The sequence below is a fragment of the Rousettus aegyptiacus genome, unplaced genomic scaffold, assembly GCF_014176215.1.
Source record: "Rousettus aegyptiacus isolate mRouAeg1 unplaced genomic scaffold, mRouAeg1.p scaffold_m13_p_1, whole genome shotgun sequence".
Classification (NCBI taxonomy): domain Eukaryota; kingdom Metazoa; phylum Chordata; class Mammalia; order Chiroptera; family Pteropodidae; genus Rousettus; species Rousettus aegyptiacus.
The window spans coordinates 20,180,153-20,202,254 of record NW_023416284.1 but is presented as its reverse complement, the minus strand read 5'-3'; the positions used below and the strand labels follow the sequence as shown (position 1 = coordinate 20,202,254).

The window sequence follows — 22,102 nt, the reverse complement described above, 5'->3', positions numbered from 1 at the left end:
CCAATCGGAGCACACCAAAAGGCGAGGTGGGCGGGGAATTTGCGATGTCAGCCTATCCAGACGCTCGGAGTCGCTCTTCGCAGGGCCGAGGCTCGCGCTTCGCGCCTGCCCCCTCACGGCCGGGAGCCGACTTCCTTTGATTGCGCGCGCGCGGGGTTGGTGGGAGTGCGCCCCGCTGGGGTCACGTGAGAGGTTTAGTCTGCACTCCTGGGGGCAGCCATTTTCTTAAAGGCTGTTAAGCTAACGAGCGCTTCAAAGTACTCAAATGAGAAACCTAAGATGTTTTCGGGTCTAGTTATCAACTGAGGTTGCAAAGCAGTGCCTTTACCACTCAGACCTAAAGGTGTCTAATTCAAGTGTCCCTTATTCCCAAGTCTTCCAGTTTGTTTTCCTAATCTTTAGAACTATTGATGAAGCAAGCCCAGAAAAATAGGGCCTTGGTTTTTTAAAGATGTGCTCCAAGCGGCGTGGCTTACAATGGAAATCTTAAGGGATAAAGTACGTTCGCGAGAACAGAGTCCTAGCCCTTTAAAGATGCGTGCCAAGGGGCGGGGTCTAGAGCGGAAGTTGTAAAACATACTGAAGTCCAGCTGATGAAGGGCGGAAGAAGAGTATCCAATGCTGCAATCATGGCGCAAGAAGAAGAGGATGTTAGAGATTACAATTTGACTGAGGAGCAGAAGGCGATCAAGGCCAAGTATCCTCCAGTCAATCGGAAGTACGAGTGTGAGTAGGTTGCTCACTTCTCTCATCTCCTCTCCTTGGCCTGGGTTTCTGGCCTCGTTTTCCACTTTTCCCCATAAGATGCTGCAGGCAAGATCCCATTTCTCCCTGTATTGTGGTTTCATTTGTGCTTGTCGGAGAATGCTGCAGGAAAAAGCCACCTGGTCTGAGATTCGATAAACCTGGGCTCCCAGTTTTAAAGTCTCTTGAACTTTTTTCACATGTGCCTAATCACATTTATCTTGTGGAATTTTCCTAGTGTAGTCTAAACATAACCGTATTTTCAAGCGTTTGCGTGGTCGTCGCTGCATGTATCTCCAACAATAGTGAAGAGTGTGGCTAGTTTAGAAGACTCGGAAAGCTAAGTAGGGGACTTCTAACTTCGTATTTTACCTGGATCCTGTTAGTAAACAAAACCTGGTTTTGCCATTTGTTAGCTTAGTGTCTAGGCTAATTATATAACATCTCTTTCCATCTCAGTTCCTTCATCTGAGAAAGGAACGAGATAATATGAAAGTATAGTTCATACTCTTAAGCTCTATATAAACGTTAAGCTAAGCGTTCGTCCTTAAAGTTTCCCATTGTCCTCTGTGTAGAGGCCAGCTATTTACTATAGCATGATAGGCTCAGTAGTTTTTGGATCCTGCATGTCTCCCCAGCTCAATTTTCTCTCACTTAAAAAACTATTTTTTTTTAGTATATGTAATGTACTGCCAAAGCAAACACATGAAATAATTTTTTAAAATTATTTTTAATAGGTCATATATATGATTCAAAATTCAAAAAGTACAGTAGGTATGCAGGGGAAAATAAGTTTTTCTTTTAGCTCTGATCCCAAGCCACCTAGTCTTCCTCACAAGATCAATCATCTTTTTCATTTTCTTATGTGTGCATGCAAAGATGTTCTAGCGTTTATTTTATATAACCAATTTGCAGTTGATGGACATTTATGATATTAGATACAATGCACCAGTGGATATACTGGTACATCCATTGTTTTGTAGCAATTCCCAGTTTTTTTGGCAGCAAGGACCAGTGCTCCTATGAGACTCTAATGCCTGATGATGATCTCAGGTGGAGCTGAGGCGGTGACGCTAGTGTTGGGGAATGGCTGCAAATACAGGTAAAACTTGGCTTGCTGGCCCAGCACTCACCTCCTGCTGTGTGGCCTAGTTCCTGGTTCCTAACAGGTCGGATACCGGCCTGCAGCCCTGGGGCTTGGGGACCCCTAGTTTTGCACGTGTGCAAGTGTATTTGTAGAATAAATTTCTAAAAGTAATATTGTTTTGTCAAAGGATATGTGCATTTTTAAATAAGATTTTCATGAAAATGTAGCAAACATCCAGCATTGTATTAGTTTCGGGTATAGAAGTATGTGCGTTTTTAACATGGAAGTTATTGCCAGATTGCTCTCCATTGAGGTTGTGCCAATTTATATACACTCACTAGCACTGTGTGAGTGTGCCTCCTCACACTTGTACCAATCAACTATTTTACCATACTTTTTGGTCTTTTCCAATTTGTTAAGTGTCTTTTCATACTAATTGCATTTTATTATTATTATTATTATAAGTGAGGTTGAACATATATTAGTATGTTTGGAGCTATTTGTATTTCCCTTTCTGGGATGTATTTCATATTCTTAACCCATTTTTCTATTGGGTTAGTCTTTTTTACTCTGCAGAATTTACTTTTATGTAGTAAAATCTATTAACCCTTTTTATGGCTTCTAGATGTCATACATAGGGAGGTCTTACTCTGAGACTGTAAAATAACTCTCTATTATACTTATCGAAGTTTAATATGCATAGAAAATTTTACATAAGTGAATTTTCACAAACTGAATACACCTGTGAACTAGTAACAAGATGGATATTACAGCATCCTTGAAGCCCCTCTCATGCTCCTTTCCAGTCACCACCACTTTCTCTGCTTCTCCATTAGCCTGACTTCTAACATCATAATTTAGCTTTGCCAGTTTTTGTACATTACGTAGATGGAATCAATATGCATCCCTTAGCATTTGGCTCTTTTGGCTCATAGTTGTGAGGACCATATTTTTACTGATAGTTATAGATTGTTCTTGTTTCAGGTATTTATGGGTTTGTTTGTTTTTAGCATTTAAAACTTGAATACATCAGAATTAGGGTAAGGTGGAAATTAAGTATCCAGTTTCATTATTTTCCAGATGACCTACCAGATGTTTTCACATCATTTATTCAACAGTCTGTGTTTCATGCTGCGATTGAAACACGACAACTCGATCATATACAAAATTCCCCTACCTATATTTAGGTCTATAGTTGAACTTACTAGTCTATTCCGTTGTTCTTTGTCTTTTTATATGCCAGTTCCACAGTTTTAATTATTGGGGATTTATTCTGTCTTTTAATATTTTGTAGGACAATCTCCGCCTCAGTATTTGCCTCTTTCTTGCTATTCTTGCTTTTTAAAAATTTTTATTTAAAAAGTTCCAAATGTATACAAAACTAAGGCAATAATATGATAATTTTCATATATGCACCATCCAGCGTCAGCAGTTATCAACTGTGTTTTTTCATCTGCACTACCACCCATATTACCCTGTAGGAGAGGACAAAAATCTCTCTGGTACCCATCTTAGGTTCATATGGGCTGGGGCCCTGCAAATAAGACTGACAAAAGACAAATTAGAGGAAAACAAACTTGTTTATTAACATGTGTATTGCTCATGTTTGGTGATAAATAACTCACAGCAGAGCTTTAACAGAAACAATAATTTTATAGAGAGGTGACAAGACAAAAGAAAAGCACTTTGCCCTTTCTGGGACTGCAAATTGTGGGAGGTGACTATGTTGGGGAACTAAGAAGATAAGGGCTAGTTTAATAAAGTTTATTATGTAGATTCTTCGGGTGCTAACTCTGGATAGGTAAGGGTCTAGAGTTTTCTCTGTCCTTGCTGATAGAGGCAAACGGGAATAACTTTACAAATTATGTCCTACTTTTAGATAAGTAGTGGGAGGGCATAGATTTTTTCTTGTATCTGCTTCTTTCAGTTGTCTTCAGCTCAAAATAATCTTTATGCCAAAATGGCATATTTTGAGGGGTATATACTACCTTTCACTTCTTTTTCTATTATTTTAAAGTAAACTAAAGACAAAAATTGCTATTGTTTTTTTTTCAGTCATATTAATTATAAACTTAGAATTAAAGGTTTAGTATTTATTGTCTTTTTCTCCAAGAATAAAGTTTGCCTTTCCATTTTGAAAATCTTACTTTGTATAACCTGAGGTTATTTCTAGGCATTTTATCTTTTTTGTTTCTGATGTAAATGATCTTTCATAATATTTCTGTGGTTATTGATTATACTTATGAAAGCTATTGAATTACATAATTAGTTTTTACACTGCCTCTTTATGAATTCTCTTTTAGTTAGTATAATTATAGTTGATCCTCTTGTTCAGTCACCTCCAAACTTTTTTCATTACACACCGAATTTTATATGTCCTACTGTATTATAATACATGCATTATCAAGCTGTTTTCTTTCCTCTGACACTACATCTGACACCAAATGTGTGGTTTTTTCCACACTAAGCAATTCTCCCGTTCTCTGACACTAATTGGATGTCCAGCAATTCAATTCAATTCTGACATTAACTCCCCAGTTAGTACAGACCCCACAGGTTAAGGCCTTAGTCCCACTTTAGATGACAACCCCAAATGAGGAACCCTGGCTACCCACACTTCTGCGTAGCCAACTGCAGATTCTGGTGTCCTCACGAGCCCCCTCAGACTCAGGTTGAATAATTTGCTAGAAGAACTCACAGAACTCGGGTGAACACTTCATGTTAGCTAGTTTATTATAGGGAATACAACTCAGGAACAGCCAAATGGAGCAGATGCATAGGGAAAGGCATGAGGGGAGGGGTTTGGAGTTTCCGTGCCATCTCTAGGCAGGCACATCACCTTCTCAACACCTTGATGTGTTCATCCACCTGGATGTTCTTTTTATTCAAGAGTTACATAACCCAATCACTTTTTCCATTACCAGGTTTGGGTGGGGGGCTGAAAATTTCCCCCAATGATTATGCTTTAATCATTTATCTACTCTACAAGGTGACTGTCCCCATTCTGAGGATATCAAGGAGTCCCACGCTAAGTCACCTATTATCATAGACTCAGATGTCTTCATAAAGGGTCATTATGAGTAATAAAAGACACTCCTGTCACTCAAGAAATTCCCAGAGTTCTAGGAGCTCTGCGCTAGGAACCAGGGACAAAGACCAAATACATATATTTATTATACCGCACAAACATTTAGCAAAAAGCAGCAATTAAGAATGAGAGAAAAAAAATTTAACTATACTTATTGTGCAGAAAAAAACTTTTGTTCAAAAATTCTGTTAATATTTTTATGTTATGCTTCATGATTATATCTATGGAGATGACCATATAGTTATATAAATTACATTAATCTATTTCCTAATAATTGAATCTTTGGTTTCCAGGAATAAATCCTACTTGGTCATGCTGGATTCTACTTGCCAACATTTTGTACAGTATCTTTATGTTAATGTAATGTTAGATCAATCAGTATTTTTTTCCAGCTTCATTTCTTGCCAATGACCAGCCCCAAATCTAACCCAAGCTTTCTCTTGTTAAAAAACAAAACAAAATAAAATTTAGCTGAGTAAATTTGAAGATCTACTTGACTTTATTAAACAATTCTTGCATTGGGCAGTATCCCATCTAGCAAATTGAAGGGAACTCTAAGAAGTACAAAATAGAAGGTTTTTATAGGCAAAAACTGGTTTGACAAGAATGTTATTAGCAAAATAAAGGATTGTTTCAGGCAAGGGCACTTTTCTTTGTGGAAAAGGTGGCTGTGTCTTGTCAGGCAGTTACCTGGCTAGGGTATATTAGGAAATTCTACACTGATTGGTTTAAGGTCACATTCCTGCATAGGGCTGAAATTAGTCTTGGTTTCCTGTCCTTGCTGTCCTGGAGGCAAGGGGCCTCACCTTGGCCTGTTTCTTTTCTTTTTTTTTTTTTAACACCCCGCAGGCCTGTCGTTTTCTTTACTACTCAGCTCAGTTATCATCTCATTTATTCGTTCAATATTTTTGAGAACCGGTTGTGTGTCAGGCACTGAGCAGAAATTAGGAATAAAAGATAAGGGGCAAGCAGATCTAGATCACCCTTAGTCTTTTGGCACTTAAAGTTTGTTTCCTTTGGGAATTCTTACCTGAACCCCTTCGTCTAATTTACCTTTATCTCTAATAGCAAAGTGTGGTCTGAAGACACCCGGGGCTCCCCTGACCCTTTCAGGGGACCTATATTGTAAAAACACTTTCATAATCATACTGAGATGTTATTTACTCTTTTCACTGTGATGATATTTACACTGCTGGTGCAAAAGCAATGGTAGGTGAAACACCTGGCTCCTTAGCACAAGTTGTGGCAGCACCAAACTTACTGGTAGCCATGATATATTTTTTTACCACAGTGTACTTAGAATTAGAAAAAGAGTCATTTTTACTTAGAAATGTTCTTGAATCGGGAAGAAATCTTAATTATTAATTATTAATAATAAACAAAATATTAATTAATTAAATCTTGACCATTGAGTACAGGGCTTTTTACTACAAAGCCCTGTGTAACAAAATGGGAAGTGTGTTCAAAGTGATTGTGCTGCTTGTCAACAACATATTGATGATTGATTACCTTGAGGAAAAGAACTTATGTAATTGAGTTGTGAGCTGCTTTTTTTTCCCACAGAACATTTTTTTCTCAAAAGAATGACTGAAAGACATACCATTATTATTCAGGCTTGCGTATTTGGCAGATATTTTCCTGAAAATAACAAAGTGGTCTTTCACATCAAGGAAAACAACAATATTTATTGGCAATGGTAAAATTCAAGCTTTCAAGTGAAATTGGAATTTGGAAAACTTGTATCTGCTATCAGGAGCTTGCAGTACTTATAGACTTTTTCTGATGGAATTGGTGGCGATATAAACAACTACGGTTTTTAAAAAATTCTATATAATTAAATGTATCAACGTCATCTGTATAACTGGATAAATTAATATTTTCCTCCCCAAAAAACAGTGCTTGAGGTTACACAATCAGGCATGGGTAAAATTCATCCCAAGCACAAGATAGAGCAATGGATTTTAATATTACAGAGTATGAAGTTCGTTGTTAACTTCAGATTTCACAGTGTGAAAAACCATGTTTCTGGTTTGGGTGTAGCATCAAGTAAGACTATATGCAGTTTTTTGAAAAGCTATTAAAATACTCTTTTACTCCTGCATATCTGTGAGGTTGGATTTTATGTGTACTTCAACATATTGCAACACATTGAAAGTCAGATGTTAAAAATATTCACAAAAATGCTAAACAGTGCCACTTTTCTCACAAAATTTTTTTAAAATATAGTTATTTTTGATAAAATATGCAATTTATGTTAAAATAGGCTCATTGTTATTTTTAAATGAATTAATAAGTACTTTAAATTTTTTTCAGTTAAAATTTCTAGTGTGGTTAATATTGTCAGATACAGTTCATATAAACAAAAGCTTTTCGGGATCCTCAATAATTTTTAAGAGAGTATAGGGTTACTGGGACCAAAAAATTTGAAAACCACTGCCCATAACAATCTGTCATTGTCTTTTTAAACTTTTTTTTAAAATTGACACATAATTTAGATATAGTGAAAGCGCTCAGATCAGATTTGTAAAGTTAGATGAGTTTTGATAAAGATACATCTGTGTAACCAGTGCTCCAGTCGAGCTCTATAATATTTCTATCACCCTAGAAAGTTCCTTTTGCTCCTTTCCAGTGAGTCCTCTATGCTCTTACCTTGAGGCAAACACTGTTCTGATTTCTGTCACCATAGCTTACTTTTGCCTGTTTAGAGTCTCATGTAGGTAGAATCACAACATAGATTCTTTTGTCTGGCTCCTTCACTCAATATCAAAGACAAACACAGCCTGACATTAACGTGGCGAATGGATTTTATTCAGTAACTACTGACAGGGGAAAGAGGACGTGTTTGAACCTTTGAAAGTGAGAATGAGGGATCAGGGGACAGTGGGGGGTGCTCAGTAGAAACTTAGAAGTAAAAAATTACAAAAAGTTGATCAGTGTAAATTCGATTAGGTCAGCAGTGTTTGCTAGCTGGCAGTTATCAAAGTTAGGATTCTATCCTCCCACAGAAACTGAGAGTCCTTCCTGATGATTACATTTCAAAGGAATGGCTCCAGTCCTTGAGAAAGATACTTCTGAGCTGTAAGAGATAAATATTCACAGTGTAAGCCCTTTTTAGTAAATGGTCTAAGAAAGAGAGGTCAAGGCCCTATGGCCAGGTGTTGGCCAGAACAAACAGTCAGTTCTGGCTGTGTAGAGCTTTCTCAGGCAGGCACTGTAGTGGGGGATGGGAATAGAGTGTGTGGTGTGTGGTCCTAGGAACACCAACCACCTTATGCTGCTAGAAGCCATGCTCGGGTTTGGTCAGCTCCTTTAGTGCAGAAGGGTCTGGGTGGAGTTGTGTGCTGAGAGTTCTGTAGTTTTCATTTAACATTTTTGAGATTTATGTTAATACAGTATCAGTAGTTAATGCTTTTTTTTTATTGCTGAGAAGTATTGCATTATATTCCTCAGTTTGTTTATCTCTTCTCTTGACAGACATTGGGTTTTTAATTTAGGGGAATACAATTGTTGCAAACATTCTTTTTTTCTTTTCCTTTTTTTTTTTTTTAAACAAAAGCCACATTTATTTGTTCATTTCTTGCATTTGTAGTACTCCTCGATGATATCCTTGTCCTGAGACTCTTTGCCATAGTCCTTAACCACCACACAACTGCAACCAACCTCTTTCCAGGGTTCTTCCTGTCTGTCAGTTTTACAGAAGCGTACCCATTCCCCAAGTTTCCTGCTGTCATCAACCTTAATCAAGTTGATTCAATGTTCAGCACAAAGGGACTCCACCAACTTGACATATATAGGCTCATCACAGTTGGATGCAAGTATACACAGAAGGGCTTGGTGTTTGAGGCTTTGGCAGCTTCACGTGTCCCTGGTGGATGAGAGAGGTCATCAGTATCTCTCCTAAAGCAGTATTAACATCCGTTACACCGACAGCAGCAGTGCCTTCCTCAGCCATGGCAGTGGCTTACAGAGGGAGCTGAATCTTGAATGCACCCAGCCTCCGCCTCCACGCTACTCTGCGGTGTCAGGAAAAGTGAACGTTCTTTATATGTTCTTATATATGTTTTTATATGACACATGCTTTCATTTCTCTAGGGTTGATATTAGTCATTTCCTTTTCACAGGTTCGTCATTTCTGCTAGTCATTGAGCCCCTTAGTGCCTGAAGCGTATTAAGTCCTCAGTAATGTTTTCGAGTGAATTATTGATAAGTTTGAACCTTGAGCGCCACCAGAAAATTATCTGTTATGGTGCCAAGTACACTAAATTGGGAATCAGAATATCTCAATTCTAGTCACATAATCTCTCTGGATTTCAGGTGTTTTCTTGTAAGTGAAAGAATTATATTAAATGATCTCCAAGACTTCTTTCTAGTCCAAATATTCTTTGATCCTAAGTGGGAAGATGAAAGTCATAATACGAGTGAAGAATAGACTCTGAAATGTTGAGATGACGGATCCAATGGGAGCTTGCTATATAGTAGCAGTTGTTACTTACCGGTGTCCTGTGAAAATATCAGGGAAATGCTCATAATACATGCAGTAGTTTACTTGCTAAAACTATTTTATCGGCCACAGATTTCATTGAGGAGTACTTCAACTATAAGAAATCAACATATAAAAAACTTGGGTCTTGTTAAAAAAAAAAAATTTTTTTTTCTAGGATTTGTCTAGCTATTCATGAGAAAACAAGACAGAAAAATCTGGAATTTTATATCTTTGATGATGATATAGTTCCTGGAATTTTCATCATTCACACAGATATGCAGAAAATGTTGATTTGTTTGGATGAGGAAAGTAATGTCTAGAAATGACATTTATTGAGAAACTGATTTATTAGATACTTCTTAGGTCACCTAGAAGACCTTCGCTCTGCTGCCTTCCAGTCATTCTTTAAATATAAATCTTGGCTTTAAAAAATATTCTTTAGCATTACTATGGTAATATTGTGTTACTGTTAGTTCTTTAGTCATTTATTTAATATTGTGTAAACCACATTTTCTCTTTCTTCAAGGCTGATGTTCTTAACAATGAATAGAGTTCTTGGCAATTAGTAAGTCAGGTTTAGTTACTTAAAAGTGTTTTTCGCTCTCTTCCTCAGATTTGGATCATACAGCGGATGTCCAGTGAGTATACCTGGAGTTTATGCCTTTGAAACCATGTGCTTTGAATGGGAAGGCTGATGATGGTTTAATCTTGATGTCCCTAGTTTTATTTTTTCTCCATTTTGATTCCTTTAGAACATGCAAATGATGGTTTAAAAGCACCCAGTTTTAGTGCCATGAAATTGATTTGAGTTTTTTTTGGTTTTGTTGTATTTATTACATTGACTTGATTTTGACTTTGCTGTCAGGTTTGTCTCTTGCAGCTGATTATGTTACGCAGGGCATTAATGTATTTCTTTAGGTTACACGCATGGGGAGATACTCTGGAAGAAGCATTCGAACAGTGTGCAATGGCCATGTTTGGTTACATGACAGATACTGGGACTGTGGAGCCCCTCCACACAATAGAAGTAGAAACCCAAGGTAATCAGTTTATTCACAAGGAAGAAATTGTTATACAAATGTACAATATTCTGCATAATTTCAGTATATTTTCATAAGAACAACAAAATTAATTATCAGCCTGTTCTTCCTCTTTGAACTTGCCTAAGAAATTTATTGCACTTTTAAATTCAAATAAGTTTTTAGAGACAAGATTATTCAATATCATACTATTATGGTTCTTTTTGATGCTATGTAGGAGATGACTTACAATCTCTTCTGTTTCACTTTTTGGATGAGTGGCTTTATAAGTTCAGTGCTGATGAATTCTTCATACCCCGGGTAAGCAAGGGTTTTTCTTTTTTACTGAGCAAATGGATTCTTAGTTCACAATTTAAAATAGAACCAGTGATTTAAAGTAGAACTTGTGATACGAAATAAAGCCATATAGATATATAAGATAGTATTGATTTGCAGAGATTATAATAACCATTCCTCTTGGTTAACCTGGGTTTGCCTATGTACATGCCATTTGTTTTTAGATCTTTTGTTATATACTTTTCACCAATCAGGATTGTGTGATAAGAATGCACCTACTGTCTTCATCCACACTTTTTGTCTCCCGAGTTTGAGCTATGTTTATGTCCATGTATATGTTTCTTTTGTCCTTTTGAATTCAGCAGCTTTCATGTTGGCCTAAGTTAAAAAATTAGTGCTTTTAGTTTTCCTTAATGTGAAAATGGAAAAGCCAAATGAAGTTTGCTTGTTGCCACCAACCTCTAGAAGGGAACATCTCTCTAACATAGTTGTTATCTGGTACACATGGCACTCCTTGCTTCCCTAATTCCTCCATTCTCTCCCTTACCAGCTCCACTACAGATTTTCTAACTGGGTCATTCATATTACAGAGTTCCAGTAACTACAGTATTATGTAAAAATAGGCTGATGTTCTGTCAATTATACCTTCATAAAGCTAAGGAGGGGGGGGAAGGCTGAGAGTCAATGAAATTATGTATCATCCTCCTCCATCTTACAGAAAAATTCTTTTGGCTCATATTTTTAGATTATACATTTTCAAGTATACTTCCCTTAAATGTGTAAGGAAAAAAAATATTTCCTGAAATATATTTAATTTGTTCTATTTTAGTTAACATTTTAATTTTCTTTCCATCATTGAAGTTGTATGGTATTATCTAAAAAAGGTGATAACCTAGATGTGTTTTTAGTAGATGGACTATAATGAACATTTTTTTTAATTAAAATATTTTTTCCTCTTTAGGAAGTGAAAGTACTTAATATTGATCAGAGAACTTTCAAATTACGGTCAATTGGGTAAGTTTTGAAATTTTAAGTAGCAAGTCATGAAAGATGTTAAGTTATTCTCTTCACTGGACTTGGCAGGCAGAAAGACAGAAAAGTAAGACCAGTTACATCCCAGTAGGGCTTTGCAGGTTGCTTTGTGAGACACTTCAAAGGGAGAGCTCACCTCAGCTTTGGAGGACCGGAAACTTGTCAGAACAAAGTTGTTTTGAGTTGTTACACTTGATTCCCAACCTGTTGATATTTTTTTTAGCACAGAAAATATGTAATTGCTAGATGACACAGGAATTTGCATAAAGCCTAGCTTAGTGGTAAGAAACACGGATTCATCCTTGTTTTGGATCCTCACACCTGGACTCCATTCAAACCAGTTCCTTCTATTAATAAATTATACTCTTCTTCCAGAGTTTACAAACACTTGATTAGGTCACTTTGATTGAACTTGGTGTTTCCCAAATTTGGTCACTCAATATCTTTTAGGTTCTTGCTGTATAAACTTTATCTTTTCCATTTTATGTTGAATTTTGTTAGGTTTTATTTATTTTTCATTTTTTTGGTGAAGTCTTTTATTATTTCCCCTTCTTAAAAAAAAAAAGGTAAAGAGGCTTGTTCAAGGATACTTAGTTAATAAATGGTTCAACTGAATTTTAAACTTTGCTCTTTCTACCACTGCTATTACTTCTACTGTGATCTTCAGTAGTGTTGAAGGGAGAGAGGATACTTAGGTTAGGTTCTAGGAGAGTTCCTTTCTAGAGCCTTCTATATACAGACCATGGACACTTTTCCAAAAGGTATAAAATGCAAACCAAGTTCAGACCATATTACAGAATCTAGTATTTTGCCTTTACGTGGTATACTCTGACAAGCTTTCTCCAGTGGGGGATATTATTTAATTAGTGCTATAACCTTGAATACAGTGAAAATTTTGAACTCTATTTATGAAACAGTATTCATTAAACAGTATTTATTGACAATTTGCTCATATACGTTATACTAGGGCACTTTTTTAAGAGCAAGTATCAACTTTGTTGAAATGGCTATTGCACATTAAGTCCCTCAATAGCTATATCTGCTGGCAACCAAACTGAGATCGATAGCTTCTTACTCCTCTTATCTCTTGGCTTCCTTAACTACATTTGTAAGGCTTATTTTAAAATATGTAAAGCGAGAACACATTAAATACTACACATCTTAAACTTGTTTTCATTTTCCTTCTCAAGGTGGGGAGAGGAATTCTCATTATCCAAGCACCCTCAGGTATGTTTTTAATCTAGCCATTAAGAACATGTTATACTTCCTTACCATAAAGTCAGTATATGTGACAGTAAACATATCAATGAGTTCTGATCAGTTGGTGTAAAGTGGTAAATTTTTCTCAGACATCTCTGACCTATTTAGACGTATTATGTTAAAACACTAATTTCACACATCTGATTTGGTGGATTAGATTCAGCACTTGTATTCTAGGGTCGGGTTTCTTACGGATGGTTGTAGGACTTAAAAGTCGCTTTACCTTTTCGAGTTTTGATTTCTTCCTCTGTAATGAAGGTTTTGGACTAGCCATTCTCTAAAGAACCTTCTACTTTCTGTGCTTCTCTAGATTCTGTATTTTCCAACCTATATGGCCTCACTCTTGATTAGTCAAGTTTATTGGAATAGGAGGAGGCAGATTTTTCCTGTAAAGGGCCAGGTAATGTAAGCTTTATGGGTAGAAAGTAATGGAAGAGCCACTGCTCGATTCTTCTCTTGTGACACTACAGCTGCAACAGACATGACATGAATGAATGAAGGTGGCTGTGTTCCAGTAAAGCTTTATGGGCACTGGAATTTGAATTTCATATCAATGTCATGAAATATTATTCTTTTGATTTTTTTTTTTCAAACATTTAGAAATGTAAAAACCATTCTTAGTTGGTGGGGCTGAACAAAAAACAGGGGGCAGGCTGGATTTGGTCTGTGATTTGTAGTTTGCTGACCCCTGTGAAAAGTCAAGGACACCTAACTTAGTTGGAGGTAACCAGGAAATTCTGGTTACTTCCAATAATTGCAGTATAATTTCTTCAACCATGATATAATGGAATCAAGCCTGGTAAGGGAGACTCAGAAGAAAGAAGCATAAAACAAAAATCAGTTGAGGGGAAGGGTGCGTGGATTGAAAACAAGTTATTTTTATAGTACACGTGACACAGTGGAATTTCCTTTTGAATATACTGTGTTTGAGATGCCTGTCAGACATCCAAATGGAGATGTTTCCACCTGCTAACAGGTATCACCTTAAATGTCTATCCATAAATCTCAAAAGAGTACCCAGCACTGATGAGTAATTCTGCATTTAACACTGAATTTACTTTCTCATACTCTGAGGCACTTATTTCACCCTTACCTCTAAGCCTTCCTCCCTCATTCTCACTCTTAATCAACCTTGCTTTTTAGAGAAGACAAAAGCAATCCATAAGAACTGACTCTTCTTCCCTCACATCCAATCTACCATCTTATCGTATCTATATACTCACATTAGCCTTTCCTCCTGTATTAATGATAGGCCAGTTCCTGATCCTGTCAGAAGGCAGACTTCTCTCCTTCAGTACTCTATCCCACACACAGCCCTTACCAATTTAAGGTCTTTGCTCTGAAATTCTCTCCCTCTCCAGCATGATTAATTGTTCCCGATTTCTTAGATCATTTCCACTTAGTATACAATGGTGCCACAAAACCTGCTAGGTAAAACAAGACAAAACAAAAACCTCCTTACTAGCCACATCCGCTCTCTAGTTATTATTATTCTATCCATATGTTCTCCTTTTCTACAAACTCTTTAAAAAAATTCTCTCAATATACTGGCTCTACTTTCTCACCTCTTATTTCCTTTGACACACCCGAAATATTATATACATTATTCCACTGATTAGTAAATCTGAGGTCAATTCTCAATCCTTACCTTACTCAACCTCTGAGCAGCCTTAAGAGCATTAGCTATCTGGCTTCTAGGGCATCCATCCCTCTTCTCTTGCTCCCTCTCACTAGGCTCTCCTCTCTCTCTTCCTTTTCGGCTCCTTCTCTTTCAAACTTAGTGCCCTGGGGCTCAGTCCTCTCTCCCACCCTTTATCTACCCTCCTTCCTTGGTAATCTTATCTAGTACTATGGCTATAAATATCTATTCAGTGATAACTCCCAAATTTGTATTTCTAGACACATCTGTTGCCTGAACAAGTCATCCTATAGACAAATGCCTATTATCTGACATCTCCATTTGGATGTCTCATAAGCATCTCAAACACAGTATATTCACAAGAGTTTCACTGTGTCATGTATACTATAAAAATAACTTGTTTTCAATCCAACACTCATCTCCCCAACTGATTTTTCTTAGTTTTATGCTTTTTAGCAGAAGGGAAAAAAACAAAGGCAGCTGCCACTCAAATCCGTCTGTGGGATCTTCAACTTTCTTTCATGCTTCTAGAGCTGGCAAATGCCAGTCACCTATTCTCTGACACATTTTGTGGATTCTTTTCTAGATTATTTTTTTCTACTAGATTCTTTTCTAGAACTAGAAGGAACTAAGAGAACATCAAATCAAGTCCTGGTTCTACCACTCTAAACTGAGGCAGGGTAGGGGAGAGTGTCATGTATCAGAAACATATGGAGAGAGAAGAACCCCATGAGGTAAAGTGAATATTGGCAGCTGACTAGAGAGTAGGCTGAGTTCCTAGGGCCCAGGTTAGACTGCAGGGAGGAAGTCTGGAAGGAGCCTCCAGCAAACAGTAGGAAAACTTTGTGTTCTTTGATTCGACCCATTTAATAAATGAAAAAGCCGATGCCTGGAGAGGTCAGAGAGCTTCCATATCCATGTAGAAACAAAGCCAGGATTCGAGTTCCATCTCTTAACTCCAGCTCAAGTTCTCTTTCTATTGTGCACATGTTATTTTTACTAGATCAGTGTATAATACTATACTGATATGATAAGTAATTTTTTTTACGTGAACTTTTAGTTTTTCATAATAATATTAAAAATTTGACTTTCTACCAGTTATTGCTAGAGTTAATGATTCTGATTTCAATGTCCTTTTTCTCCTATTTGTTTTTTTCTCTAACCCCAACTTTAGGGAACTGAAGTCAAGGCAATAACATACTCAGCAATGCAGGTCTATAATGAGGAGAAGCCAGAAGTTTTTGTGATTATCGACATTTAAGATACTCCCCCCATTTTTCTCTTCCTTTTGAGAAGATACCATGATATAAATTCTACAATATCTGATGACATATGGAGATATGCAGAACAGAAATTTTTAAAGTACAACTTTCAGAAATGGAAGATCAAGGCACATCCTTGGTCTGTGTTAACCAAATATTCAAACGTTAAAGAATTCTTCAGGTGACAAGTACGGTTCTTCATTTGTTAATTCCTGCTGTAACAGCAGGTACCTCACAGCCTGCCAATGGAATGCCAGCCCTCCAGCCTGGTCCCAAAAGGGATCGTTGGTGTTAGCAGCAGTCTGAGACTCTGAAGACTCTGTGCTCTCGAATACAGTTTGGAAAAATAATTATAATTTGAGAAATCCTACAATCAGGATTTTGTTTTTCCTCCAAAGTAAGACCTGTGTTTGTACATGTCTCTTAAAAGAGATTGTATTTTAGATTGCTGTGGAACACAGCCATCCTGCTTTCCAGTTGGTTTTCTTAGAAGAAATAATTATAGTTAAATAATTTGAAGACGTCTCTACAAAGAGCTCTCATTTTCTATCTCACTTTCTTTCAAGCACTGATATATTGACAACTTTCCTGTTTTCCTGTAAGAAAAATTTGATGCCCTTACTAATGGGCCCTTCCTTCTAACATGTAATTTTATATTAAAACCAGTATATTTATACAGTTAGAGAAGAAAAGGGGAATTCTTAAAATTTCTTTGGTTTTTAAAAATTGCCTAAGCTCCTCATTACTAAGGATATAGAAGAGGCCAGGAAAACAACTTTAAAATGATATGAACTTTTTAAAGTAGGTAACTTTTAAGAAATGAAACTGCTTTAGTTGACTTGAATCATTATTTTATTCTTTTAATTGAGGTATTCTTGTGATGCAAGAGTGCAAGGTTGCTATTTATTTACAAATACTAGATTGCCACTGGGTGGTGCCAAATATCATTATAATAGGCCAAACTTGACTTAAAAGAAGGAGATAGTGAGCTTTCTCAGTGTTCTCTCTGAGCACTACATTATTTTTCTTTGGGTATTTAACAGAAAGTAGAGGTAAAGAAGACTAGGCCAAGAGCATGTGGTTTGAATAGTAGCTCTTCAAGTGAATGAATACATAGCAGGATCACTGGGGTAATGCTTTTTACCCTTCTTTAATCTCAGGCACATTTTTAAATTTGAATTGTGGACCTCTGAGCAAAAAAAAAAAATGTCTAGAAAAACTGATTTACCTTTCATTAGGATGAATTTCTAGGCTGAGATGGACTCTTTTTTCTTCATGGACCCCTTTGCACATCATGGCGGTGGGGTGGTTGAAAAAATGAACAAGGGGATACCATGAAGGCAATGGAAGAGCCAAGTCTAGAATAAGAAGAGCTCTTGGGGTGCATTAAACCCAGTAGGTATAAACTTGGAGAAAAAGCATGACCACATCTCTTAGCACCAGTGCCGTATAATGGGGTTCAGTAAAAACAAGTCAGATATAATTATGCAATACAAATTGTTTCTTGTAAATTTAAAAAGTCAGTTTGTTTTAAAATAAGCCAAAATGAAGATATCGAGTAAAAGGAAAATGAGTATGTTACCCTTTATAAAATATGGTTGGCATACACGTTTCCCCAGCTTTCCCAGGATAGTTAAGAATTTATTTGTAAATGAAAGGAAAGGGAGTCATCTTGGAATTATACTTGGAGCTGTGGAATTTAAACACTACTGTGCTAACATTTTTATTTTGGGGGGGCAGTAATTAATAGCACAAACGAGCCAGATCACTAGGGTTCAAGTCCTGGTTCTACCACTTACTAACTGCCCACTTTGGGCTCCTTGCTTAACCTCATTGTGCCTTAATTTCCTCATTTTAAGTTATGATGGCTGTACTTGCAGGGTTGTTGAGAGGATTAAATAAATGTATACACATAAAGCTGTTAGGACAGTTCTGACACATAGTAAATGCTCAGTAAATGAGGGCTAGTATTATTGGGGCAAGCATATATGCTAACAGCCCCCTTACTTCTCTCCTTAATTTTTAAAAAGTCCTCAGTGGTTGGTTAGGGAGTGTGGCCCCAGCCTAGAGACAACCTTGATAGCCGGTGCCATTCTGCTAGTCTCTGTTCATTAAGAAGAGTAAACAAAGCCACTCCTTTCTGCTTCTTCCTCTCGTGCTTCTCTACTCCAGGTCCTTCTTGTGTTGAGTTCTCTTTCTGACATATCTGAGTTGAGCATCTATTTTAAAACGCTGTGCCCATCCACTTATGCCAAACTAATTGCCCTTGTGTGAGGCTCCCTTCCATTTATTGTCCCTAACCGATTCCCTTGCAGCTCATTGTATTATAACATTGGGAAGAAAGATGAACAAATTATTAAGCAACTTTTTTTTTGCCTTTATCATTGTCTCCATAACCTCTCTAGAGTCTTCTTTCAGTAAAAATGCGGCCTACCCACTGTCACACATCATCAAAGATCACACTATATAACTCACTAGTTTCCGCCTTTGAATTTTTGCCCAGGTTCTTTTCCTCTTTTTTTTTTAAAAAAAACGTATTTTTTGAATTACAGTTGACATCCAATATTTTATATTAGTTTCAGGCATACAGAATAGTGATTAGACATTTATGTAATTTACACAGTGATCCCCTAGACTAGCCTAGTACCCACCTGGCACTATACATAGTTATTACAATATTATCGACTATATTCCCTGTGCTGTACTTTACATCTCTGTGACTATTTTGTAATACTCTTTGTAACAACTTTATTCACATACCACACAATTCTCCCATTTAAAATGTACAATTCAGTGGGTGGTTTTAGTATTTTCACAGCTATGTAATCATCACCACAATCAATTTTAGACATTTTCCCCCTAAAACCCACTATTAAGCGTCGTCTCTCCCATCTTTCCAGGTGCTAGCCAACCACTAATCAACTTTCTATGCTGTAGAAGTGTCTGTTCTGTTGCCCAGATTCTTACCTGCCAATCTTGTCCTTTTTCAATATAACAGGAAACTCACCTCTTAGAAGCCGTTTGGACTTATTCCAGCTGCTTGATCCCTGCTTTACTGGGTCCTCTGTTCCAGTGAACTACTTAGCATTTTTTATTTACAGACACATTGCTGCATAAAGTTTCTTAAGTCAACATATGTAGTAGTCACAAACACCCCTTTTAAGTTGCAAGCACCTTAAGGAGTAAAGTAACTGGCTTCTCTGGTAATTTTATGTACTTTCTTTGAACTTTCTGTCTTTTAGTGGTCTGTTTAGTGACAGTTAACACAGGTCTTCCTGATTCCAAGGTCCCTGGTGGCATGCTTCTTAGGGAGAAATCTTTAATGTCATGTTTTCATATCCAAATTTCAGGTTCCTTATTTATATAAATAGCACTCCATCCTCCCACACCTGGGCTGCAGTCGTCTTGAACTCCTCTTACACCTCCATTCCCTGCACTCAACTACTTGCCAGTTTTTCTTAATTATATTGAAAAACTCCATTCTTTACATCGTGTCTCCTAATTGGATGTCCTTTCCGTTATAAAGGCGTGGCTCAAAATCATCCTTTAAAAAATAGCAGTTTATTTGCATGTTAGGGTTAATGACCACTTTTGTTTCTATATTCATTTTTGTGCAAAAACAAAATATGGTACTTTCCATCCAAACTGTCTAATTTCCATCTAGAAAACTAGATGGTTAGAAGAGGGTGCAAATGGTAGATACCAAGATATTTATTGAAGAGAGAAATGGAGATACTGCTGGCACTGGTACTTTCTACCTCCCGTCATTATTGGCGATATGTATGTCACCACAGTTGGAATGTAAAGTTCCTCTAGACTTCATTCCTCTGCCTCACATGTGATAGGATTTCCTCAAGTCAATTTAAATGCCTCATCTTAAAATACATGTATAAGGTAAAGATAGGAGCCAAAGCCTCCGCCCCGTTTCCTTCTTGAAATGCCCTCTCTGATCTTGACCTTTTTTTTTTTTTAACCAGTGGAAGCTTGCCTCAGTTTCATCTGCTGTAATAGTACCAACCTCACGTGGCTGTCAGGATTAAAATTTGTTATTCGGTGTTTTTCTTAGAGTTATGGGGGGGGGGAAGTTATGACTCCCTCAAAAAGAAAGAGGAAAGAAGAGGGGGAAAGGCATTCTGGGTAAACGAGAACATCACTGAGGTGCCCCAAACGTAATCGGAATGTGTTTCGCGAGCGGGAGTCGGCTCCGCCAGCTGGCCCAGGCTTCGCCCGCGTGCCTTCCCCTGGCTCCTATTGGCTCAGCTACAGACTCCGTGGTGTGTTGGGGTGGGGGGCGGGGGTCCACAGGCGACTTGGTGGACACCCAGGGCAGTGGGTCAGTTTCTTGCACAAGACCACAATATCATAACCGAGACTAGGTCTTCCGGCAGTAAGGTGATGGTTTTAGGCACCCGTAGGCATTCCCTGCATGAACTCGAATCCCTGTGGGCCTTGGAGTCGCGGGCGGCTTTGGGTGTATTCTCGTGTTTCCTCTGGTATTAAATAGGGATGGTGTCAGTGCCTACCTCGGAGTCCTGGGATCTAGTAGGTCTTCGGCAAATGTCGACTCCATATGGGCGCCCACTATTGCGCTACAGAATATTTCTATTCAAATCCCTACTCCCCACCCCCTGCCACCCAGACCCTAGCATTGATGCCTAGCAGGTCGGGGCCACTACATAGGCCTAGCTACAGGTCTAGTCTTTCCTGAAAATAAGACATAAAGATACGCGATCACCCGCCTGAGCAGAATAAATGTGTTGTTGATTAGGGGAGAAAACAACAGGACTTTCATGTTTTGCTGTGGCCCCCAAATACTGGACCGTCTGGTGCCAATTTATAGGCACCATTTTCCACTGCTGTGTTCCTTGTAGATTTTTTTCCTGCAGGAGAAAATTTTGTCAACTCAAATACAAACTACACAGTTTATATTTTATTTCAGCATTTAACCATTTTGAATGATGCGTAAAGTGCCACTTCATCATTGGATGGGTTTTTGTTTATTTGTAAGAGTCTAAGCAAGAGAATATCTGTATATACAATACTGCTGAAGGGATATACTTGTGTTGGAATTGCAAACATAACCTTAAACGTTGGCATGAGGATGGTACTCTACTGAAAAGTCGTTTCAAGTTTTTTTAAAAATTTTAATGGCAATACGTGAAACTAAGAAATTTTTGTTTCCAAATTTGTCTGAAGTCTCCCTTAGGTAATACATCTTAGTTGAGTACTATTTCTGTAGTACAACGTTTAACTCGAATAAAAAATAATTTAATTCATTGATGGAACTCTAGTATGTAGCAATTAAGCTTCACGGTGCTTGGAGAGATTTCTGGTTCCAAGCAAAGAAAACATTAAAGCTTGCAAAATTTCAGGATATAGTATTTCAGTCACATATTCCTAATATAATTCTTTTATTAGTTTGAAGTACTATGTGAATTCCCAGAATGCAATACCCATAATCAAATAAAATACAGATCCATCTAAAAGTAAAACTATTTTAAGAGTACCTACTAATTTATTTTTCAAATTATTTGTCCCTACCAAAAACTGTAGTTAAAGGAACATACATAGTATCTTGAAATTCCACAAAATTAATATTTTCTTTGATTGGGTATCTTTATTTTTTAAAATTGTCCTTACTAATAGGATTGAGAACCAGTGGCCTAGAAGGTCAAATGGCCCAACTACCCATCCTCAGCATCTGAACAGGGAAGACAAAGGGAGATCTTAAAGAAGGCACCTATTTTGGACATAAAAAATGCTGAATGTCGAAAATACTCACACCCAGAATCCATCTGCTGGAGAGTCTGAATTTCCCTAAGCATCTGTATTGTTTAAAATTCCACAAGTGATTCTAATGTGCAGCCAAAGTTGAGAACTATGGTCTATGCAAAAATGTTCCATTTTTTCTCTTTATGGGCTGAATAAAAATAAATTACTCTTTAACATAGGAATTAAGTAGTTGTAAATAATATCAACATGAATTAAAAATTTTCCGAATGGGAAAATCAAGAAATGATATAATGTATTTGTGTATTTAGAAATCTGCAAAATGAAGTATAATAAATTCTAGATTTACTTTATAAGCTATATTCAATGTAATAATGTTTGCAAATGATCTCATCAAGCCCAAAGGTAAAGGGATGAGGAAAGTAAGTACATTTCAAAATATATTGCCTTTAAAAGTTGAG

General features: G+C 37.2%; 1 protein-coding gene and 1 pseudogene across 3 annotated transcripts; one reads left to right on the top strand and one right to left on the bottom strand.

Annotated features, from left to right (window-relative positions):
- The first annotated feature begins 243 nt into the window (after positions 1-243).
- On the top strand, positions 244-22,101 carry ZBTB8OS (zinc finger and BTB domain containing 8 opposite strand). Of its 3 annotated transcripts, XR_001597580.2 has the most exons (8): positions 244-726; positions 10,016-10,040; positions 10,321-10,442; positions 10,660-10,742; positions 11,680-11,732; positions 12,941-12,977; positions 15,824-16,308; positions 21,558-22,101. XR_001597580.2 is itself a non-coding variant. In XM_016150474.2 (7 exons), exons 1-7 carry the CDS (start codon positions 594-596, stop codon positions 15,908-15,910), a joined length of 540 nt encoding a protein of 179 aa, XP_016005960.1. In that variant the 5' UTR covers positions 244-593; the 3' UTR covers positions 15,911-18,275. The 3 variants fall into 3 exon arrangements, 2 of the variants coding, with proteins under 2 accessions (XP_016005960.1, XP_016005961.1); XM_016150474.2 differs by lacking the exon at positions 21,558-22,101 and having other exon boundaries at positions 15,824-18,275; XM_016150475.2 differs by lacking the exons at positions 10,016-10,040; positions 21,558-22,101 and having other exon boundaries at positions 609-726; positions 15,824-18,275.
- On the bottom strand, positions 8,430-8,894 carry LOC107513600 (annotated as a pseudogene).
- Position 22,102: the final 1 nt, after the last annotated feature.

What these genes read in the sequence shown, in the direction of transcription:
- ZBTB8OS (XM_016150474.2), top strand. Translation starts at nt 594, where the DNA reads ATGAAGGGCGGAAGAAGAGTATCCAATGCTGCAATCATGGCGCAAGAA. An exon ending in GATCATACAGCGGATGTCCA is followed by an intron (nt 10,041 to 10,320) that starts GTGAGTATACCT and finishes GTATTTCTTTAG; the next exon opens with GTTACACGCATGGGGAGATA. An exon ending in ATGAATTCTTCATACCCCGG is followed by an intron (nt 10,743 to 11,679) that starts GTAAGCAAGGGT and finishes TTTCCTCTTTAG; the next exon opens with GAAGTGAAAGTACTTAATAT.